This window comes from Juglans microcarpa x Juglans regia, chromosome 4D, assembly GCF_004785595.1.
Source record: "Juglans microcarpa x Juglans regia isolate MS1-56 chromosome 4D, Jm3101_v1.0, whole genome shotgun sequence".
Classification (NCBI taxonomy): Eukaryota; Viridiplantae; Streptophyta; class Magnoliopsida; order Fagales; family Juglandaceae; genus Juglans; species Juglans microcarpa x Juglans regia.
This window is the reverse complement of record NC_054600.1, coordinates 17,057,910-17,066,070: the sequence shown is the minus strand read 5'-3', so window position 1 is coordinate 17,066,070 and position 8,161 is coordinate 17,057,910. Positions and strand designations below refer to the sequence as shown.

At 35.5% G+C, this 8,161-nt stretch overlaps 1 protein-coding gene across 4 annotated transcripts; it reads left to right on the top strand.

Moving 5' to 3' along the window:
- Positions 1 to 2,890: 2,890 nt before the first annotated feature.
- On the top strand, positions 2,891 to 7,354 carry LOC121259131 (AP2-like ethylene-responsive transcription factor BBM). 4 transcript variants are annotated; one of them, XM_041160625.1, is made up of 9 exons: positions 2,899 to 3,324; positions 3,611 to 4,301; positions 4,489 to 4,571; positions 4,789 to 4,797; positions 4,956 to 5,044; positions 5,524 to 5,597; positions 5,714 to 5,764; positions 6,074 to 6,150; positions 6,320 to 7,354. In XM_041160625.1, the coding sequence occupies exons 1-9, from the start codon at positions 3,072 to 3,074 to the stop codon at positions 7,276 to 7,278; spliced, it is 2,286 nt and encodes a 761-aa protein (XP_041016559.1). In that variant the 5' UTR covers positions 2,899 to 3,071; the 3' UTR covers positions 7,279 to 7,354. The 4 variants fall into 4 exon arrangements, with proteins under 4 accessions (XP_041016563.1, XP_041016559.1, XP_041016558.1 ...); XM_041160624.1 differs by having other exon boundaries at positions 4,480 to 4,571; XM_041160629.1 differs by lacking the exon at positions 4,789 to 4,797 and having other exon boundaries at positions 2,891 to 3,324.
- The last annotated feature ends 807 nt before the right edge of the window (positions 7,355 to 8,161 follow it).

The following is an 8,161-nucleotide window of genomic DNA, read 5'->3' as shown; positions in this document are numbered from 1 at the left end:
ACGCACAGTGCTGCTAGATATACTACGTTCAAGAGAAGTGTTATAGGCCATAAAGAGATTCCATACAAATAAATTCACAAATTGACATGATTTTATATGATACGTTAGATTTCCTTTAAATTAAAGTAGTTTTATAATCTAACGCTTCACATCAAACTATATAACATCATATTATAGGTTTACTTTTATGAATCTTATAAGAGGTTTGGATACAAAAACCTTTTAACTCATTTTATCTCATCTAATCATTACAATTTTTTTAAATTCTCACAAAAAATATAATAAACAATTTAACTTTTTTAAATTTCAAAACAATAATAATATTAAAAAATAATATTATAATAATATTTTATTCAACTTTTAACTTTTAACTTTCATTTTAACTCATCTTATATATCTCAACTCAATGTGCAAACCGCCTGTGAAATATTTATGTAAGTTCAAAAATTAACAGTACTTCAGTTGATTATTATTAGAATATTATTTTTTAATATTTATATTATTTTATAATTTAAAAAAGTTGAATTGTTTATTATATTTTATGTTAAAATTTAAAAAAATTATAATGATGAATTGAGATAAATTTGAAATCCAAAGGTACTCTAAAACATCCAATGAGAATGCCATTTGGATGCTTAGATTTTGTTCCCATCTGTCCCTTTGAAGCTAAAACTTGAGAATTAAATATATAAGCCCCGGCTACATCCGGGAGACAAGGGTTAGTGTCCTCGTATGGGGATGCAAGCTGGTGCGAAACCATCTCCATTATTTCACTTTCTTTTTTTTCACCTTTTATAAGAATATGCTTAAGATTCCCCTCCTCTGCATTTCTCTTCATTGTAAAAAGTGTCAGTCGTGCATGAATTATTGTTTGGTGCACAGTTGAGACAGAAAGAAAGTCTTCCTTAGATAGAGAGAGAGAGAGAGAGACTCCCGTATGTAGCGGGGGAGCTGTTTATGATTCGGATAACAGTTAAATAATACGAAAAGGATGGATGAAATGTGAGTAGGACATGGGTGTTTATTTGCAGGCAGAGAGTCCCTCTTGGAGATCAGAGAGAGATGAAATGGAAATGGAGGGGCCGTCTGAAAGGCTGATAATTTGTCTGACATGAAATGACTACTGTCCAGGTGGGCATGAATTAATAGGTGTGGAGGGGGGGCTGCGTGTGGGTTTCTTGTCACGGTTTGTCAGATAAAATGTAATCTCTTCGTACAGTTGTTTCAAAGATGGGAGACGATCGGTGAATTTAATACCAACAAATTAACCGACAAAACATATCAATATCGACTTAACCTAGTTAACTTGCTTAACATGCACGAAATCAATCTGTTTTAATTTATTTATAAGTTATTTTAAAATTAAAATTTTATTATTATAAATTATATTATTGATAGTTTTTAATATACTTATATTTTTATTATTTTTATTATTAGGATTATAATTTTATATCTATACTGGTATTTATTATTGTATAATTTGTAATATTAATTTTATTATATGTTAAAATTTAAAAAATATTGATATACATTTTTAAGATATTGTGGTTATTAATAAATATAAATTTTAAATTTTATGTAAAATTATATTAATCAGGCCAAATCTGTTATGTATTTTAGTTCAATCCATTTACATGAAACAAAGAGGTTTAAATGAGTCATGTCGTGTTAACATATTTCTAACGGATTGAGTTCAGGTTAATCTATATAGTCAAATGTTCATGACTTGACACGATATCAATATGATCCGAAAACACAATTAGCTATATGCAGTTTCAACTTTCACAGCAATGAGAGAGAAAGAGAGAGGTATCTGTGAATAATGTACATGCAATCTGATTAATTAGTCTAATAATTAAATACGATTAGTCAAGGTGAACAGAAGCGCCAAGAGTACATCCAATTAGGGGAATAGGAGACCGGAAGATCATTAATTAACAAGTAATTTGTTTAGAGATTACGGAAGCACTGCTTTTAATTGTAGAGCTATATATATATATATAACCCATGCATGTGTTAACCTTATTACTGTCCTCTCACAAAATTAATTTCTAAACTATCAAATTAAGTCCTTATAATCAGAATAACGTGAGTTAATTAATTGATTAGCTATATATATATATATATATATATATTGTTCCACAACCAAAAGAACTTTAAAGTACTCTTCCTTCCCTACAGCATTCCATTAACAACATGCTTCATTCAAAATTAAGTACTATTATTGCTAGCTGCTCGATATGTAGCACCTCTCCATTATTAATTTTTTCAGACATTTCTTATATTTAGATATATAGTCTTATTTAGATAAGTTTCACAGAGAATTCTTAATTAAAGTTGTAGCCTATATATATATAATTGATACAATAGTCGTACTGCATAGAAGTCAGTCTCACACTCTGTACACTATTTGAAATATGAAATATGAGGGTAAAAGAATCGAGAAATGATAGTTACAATCCTGAGTGCACAAGTGCCGCTCAATCACTTTGAAAAAGGTGAATATATACGAGACCACATGAAAAAATAAATTTAATTTTTTAATAGTGGATATCACTCTTTTTCAAAACGATTGTACGACGCTTGCACACTCTACGACTGTATGTAGGATTATTCAAAAGAATAAAATCATATATTTTTAAGTGGTGTGCAGGAATGTAAAAATTATGTCTAGAATTTTTCTTAATACAATATTACTATATATATATATATATATATATATGACTGCCACCAGCCTACCATGTCCTGTTCTCACTTATGACACAGCAAGTTTCAGTTTAATAAAGGCCCAAGTGCCCTAATGAGAGGAGCCCCGCCCCCGATAGGATTAATTTGTGTGTATTTGCGAGAGAGAGAGATATATATAAATCTTCATTTTGCTTTGGAACTAGGATTTCTTTCTCTCTTTTTTTTTTTTTTGACCTTTCCTCTTCGTCCTGTCTTCTCAACTCATGGATTCCCTCTCTTTCTGCTTCACCTTTTCTAGTCTAGTTCATGCATGAAGTACTAGTCCCTCATCTCCCATTTCTAAACTCCATACTTTCATCCACAAAGTCCCAAAATAGTTATATATGGCTCCCATGATCAACTGGTTGGGCTTCTCTCTTTCCCCTCAAGAACTCCCATCGCAGACTGCAGATCAAGATGCTCATTCTCAAAACACAGTTTCTCGCCTTAGCTTCATGAACTCTGACATTAACATATCCAGCGCCGATGTCTCCGTCCAGTGCTTTGAACTCACTTCTGACTCAACCGCTCCATCCCTCAACCTCCCTCCCCCTTTTGGAATACTTGAAGCATTTAATAGAAACGATCAAGTTGAAGGTTTTTTTTTTCTCCCCACCACACACCCTACTATTTCTCGTTTTAGTGAAAGTTGAAGTCCTAAAACCTGCTCTTCTATTTGATAATAATCAGAAAGTACAAGAAATGGGGGAAAAGGGCATAAAAGAAAAAAAAATGGCATCCTGATCTTCAAGCAGTTGGAGCATTTTTTTTTTCCTTGTGTATTTTGTCATATTGTGTAAGAACCAAAACTAAAAACGTTATCAGACAAGCAGAAAGGTATAACCTTTTTATTGATTTTATGATTTTTTTGCCTTTTTTGCAGATTGGAATATGAAGGGTTTAGGGATGAACTCGAGCACTAATTACAAGACCACCTCAGAACTCTCTATGCTGATGGGTAGCTCGTGCAATAGCCAAAACCATGATCAAAACCAACACCAACCAAAGCTCGAGAACTTCCTCGGCCGACACTCTTTCGGTCATCACGAAAATGCCGCATACAATAACAATAATGGTGACTGCATGTTCAACAATTGTTCCTTACAGCTTCCATCCGAAGCAGGAAACGGCGTGGCAAATAGTACCGGAAGTACTGGCGGCGGCGGCAGCGGCGGCATCCACGAGAATAGCTCTAATATTGGTTTGTCCATGATAAAGACATGGTTGAGGAACCAACCGGCGCCGGCACCGCCTCAGCCGGAGAACAACAAGAACGATAGTTGTGGTGGTGCAAGTAGCGGCAACAATATTAATGGAAGCTGCATCAAGACAAGCGCACAAACCTTGTCGCTTTCAATGGGCACGGGGCCGCCACAGTCTAGCTCAAATTTGCCACTTCTTACGGCGAGTACTGGCAGTGGCGGAGAGAGTAATTCCTCATCGGATAATAAGCAGCAGAAGATAACATCGGGGCTTGATACCCAAAGTACCAGTGCTATCGAGGCAGCAACAGTTCCTAGAAAGTCCATTGATACCTTTGGACAGAGGACTTCTATATACCGTGGTGTAACAAGGTTTGTTAACAAAATCCACGAGATTTTATACATATCTTCGTCTGTATGATCTTTGCATGCTTGGACTTTATTTTTTCTTAAGTTCTTAGATCCATTTTTTGTTATAGACTTTAGCTGCTTATGTGATAGCCAAATTTGTGGCATATTAATGGATATTTGAACTATATTTGTTTTTAAGATTTTCCAGGCACAGATGGACGGGCAGATATGAGGCTCATCTATGGGATAATAGTTGCAGAAGAGAGGGACAAACTCGTAAAGGCAGGCAAGGTAAGGCATATTGTATAGCTTTTCTGCTAGAACTATCTTTAAAATGGAAAGCGTCTCTTTCCTATATATATATATATATATATATATATTCTTGTAAATAAAGGGAACAGTAACGTTTAATTATTTCGGATCTTTTCCTTATATATGTGGTCTTTTTTTTTTTTTTTTCATGTCTTGAATCTTTGATGTGGGGCATCCTCAACCTTCCCGATCCCAGTTTATTTGGGTGAGTATAAAAGGAGTACTAGTACTCGGCAGATCGATCATACCTTTAAATTTATTTGTCTTAATTTCTTCTACTTCTTTATACTTTTCTGGAAATGGTTTTTTTTTTTATCTTTTATGTTTATGTTTATGGCTGATCTCCGGTTTGATTTCACGTAGGAGGTTATGACAAAGAAGAAAAGGCAGCTAGAGCTTATGATTTAGCGGCACTGAAATATTGGGGTACCACTACCACGACAAATTTCCCAGTAAGTTTCCATGTACTTCCCTTTTTCAATAAATTAAAGTTCATCACTGTTCAGGCCTTTAGAATATTGGAAATTAGAAGTTCAACTCATGCATTAATCTCCCAATGTCAGGATTATTATATATATTTAAGTGCACATTAAATGTTCTTATCCTCCTAGCTACAGATACATCAGTATTCGCATTAATTGTATGTTGTACGTCCAATTTCATGAGAAAAACAAATGGTCACTCCAATAAAAATTAGTTGTTTATTTATGATCAATTATTTATGATAAAAATAATTATTTTTTATTAAAATGAATCTATTTTTTTATAAATAATCATTTTTATTACAAATAATCCATCAGTACAAATGCTCAATTACAAATAATCCATCAATACAGATGCTTATTTTTCTTATAGTGAGTTCTGATCCAATGTTTGCTAGCTGATACTTTTGATCAATATCTTTCTTTCCTTTTTAACGAAAAAAACTCAGATGAGTAACTACGAAAAAGAGTTGGAAGAAATGAAGCACATGACCAGGCTAGAGTATGTTGCGTCTTTGCGAAGGTACATTAATATTAATTGAGTTAAATTATATATGTCGACAACGTTTCGATCTCTACGCTACGCTATAGTTCATAAAAGCGCGGATCAAAATTCATGTTGGATTTTTCTTAGTGCAGGAAAAGCAGTGGGTTTTCTCGGGGTGCATCTATTTATAGAGGAGTTACAAGGTAATCTATATATATATATATATATATATATATACATATATATATATATATCGATTTAAGTTACTGAAAGTTGGGAAGCTCATCACAACTTTAAGTTGATCCAGTTTCATGTTATCGATAAATGCTTGATATGTCCATAAATATATAGTACCCTCTCACGTTCCCTTGGATTCATTTGAAATAATTAAAAAAAAAAAAACAGACGATAATTTAGGATACATTCATGATCTTGAGAGGGTATGATGATCGATGTACGTAGGTGCATATGCATGCATGTTCTTATCCAGCTTGGTGTTGGTTTTGTAATAGACACCACCAGCATGGACGATGGCAAGCAAGAATTGGAAGAGTTGCAGGGAACAAAGACCTTTACTTGGGAACTTTCAGTGAGTTCTTATACATTGATCTGCGTACATGTGAATCGATTAGATTCGAAGAAAAAGTAAAGAAACTTGTGCATCAGAAGAACACCCTGATTGATTAGCTTCTTTTATTACCAGATCGATCGCGTACTTAAGAATTTCAACATCGTTTCTTTCTCTTATTAAAATGTAGGCACCCAAGAGGAAGCAGCAGAGGCTTATGACGTTGCTGCCATTAAGTTCCGAGGACAGAATGCAGTAACGAACTTTGACATGAGCAGATATGACGTTAAAAGCATACTCGAGAGCAGCACTTTGCCCATTGGTGGGGCTGCAAAGCGATTGAAAGATGCTCATGAGCAGGCTGATATGACTTTACATGAGGGACAAATTATTAGAACAGATCATGATCATGACAACATCAGTTCTCAGCTAACCCATGGAATCAACAGCTATGGGACTGTAGCAGCACAACATGGCAGCTGGCCTACTATTGCATTCCAACAACCTCCTCAGCCTTACAGTACCATTTACTACCCATATCATGGGCAAAGGCTTTGGTGCAAGCAAGAGCAAGATTCTGATTATCTTCCCCCCAACAGCTTTCAAGATCTTGATCATCACCATTTACAACTTGGAAATACCCACAATTTCTTCCAGCCTAATTCTACTGTTCTGCACAACCTCATGAGCATGGACTCCGCCTCCATGGAACCTAGCTCTGGCTCTAACTCTCTCATTTATAGCAGTCAAGGAGGCGGAGATGGCAACAACGGCACTGAAATTGGCGGCTATGGAGCCAATGGTACTGCGGGCTATGCAATACCTGTGAGTACAGTAATTGCCAATAACGATGGCAACCAAAATCAAGGAAACAACGCCAGTAGTTTCGGGGATAGCGAGGTAGTAAAGGCACTTGCGTATAATCAAAGTGTGTATTCAGCAGCAGATCCTTATCATGCCAGGAACATGTATTATCTCTCACAACATGCATCGGCGGCGGGTGTGGTTAAGGCTAGCGCATATGATCAGGGTTCGACATGTAACAATTGGCCGGTGCCAACTGCAGTTCCAACTCTCGCGGCGGCCAGGTCAAGCAATTTGGCTGTTTGCCACGCAGCTCCAACTTTCACAGTATGGAATGATACCTAAAAGTAAAGGATGTTTTAGGTGCAAAAAAGGATATTGTAAACAGTACTACACATTACTGATTTCCTAATTTCCTTTTTCCATTCTCTTTTCTTGATTCTATGTTTAGGTAAATGAACTAGCTAGCTAGGTAAGATAGGCTCCTTGTTAATTTTTGTCCCCGGCCCAACTTGTGGGGTTCTAACTTGGAATCAAGTACGCAAATTTTTGTAAGGTTTCTTGCTGAGATTCATCACGAGCAGTACGCACTGCGACATATTTGTCCATTTTTCAAGAATTGTTTTTCCAAGATCTACGTTGGTGGCCGCAAATACTTGGCTAATGGCACGGACCACATCCCTCGAAAAAAAGAATCATCCTTTTGCAACAAGATAACGTCCGACGAGAAAAATTGGTCGGTACTCAGTAGATAGGGATCAGTGCCTGTATATATAAGTACTATTCTCACATGCTACGTACATATATATATATATATATATATATATAATAAATATATGTATATATGAATTTTGGAAACTTCAGGAAATGATGTGTTAACGCCGTATTTCGTATGCTTTTGAACAAGGTTCCAGCAACTCAGGTCTTTAAAGATGGGCCTGCGAAAACGAAGAAGACAGAAACTAGGAGAGGGCGGTCTTGAAGCCGAAGAGTCTTTGATGCCAAAGTTAGTAGAGTATTTTAGAAGTTTGTAAATAATGAGAGAGTCTAGAGAGCCATAAAGGTTTTTCGAACCTAGAAATTGCTATTTATACCAGAAGTTTAGGGAGGATAGATCGTGCTTGCCCCTATGGAGTCCATGTCTTTTTTACTATTCCCTTTGTCAGAGTCTTTTAAATACGGCATGCCTCTGTAACAATGCCATTAATGTGGTATGTTACTCGGGTAG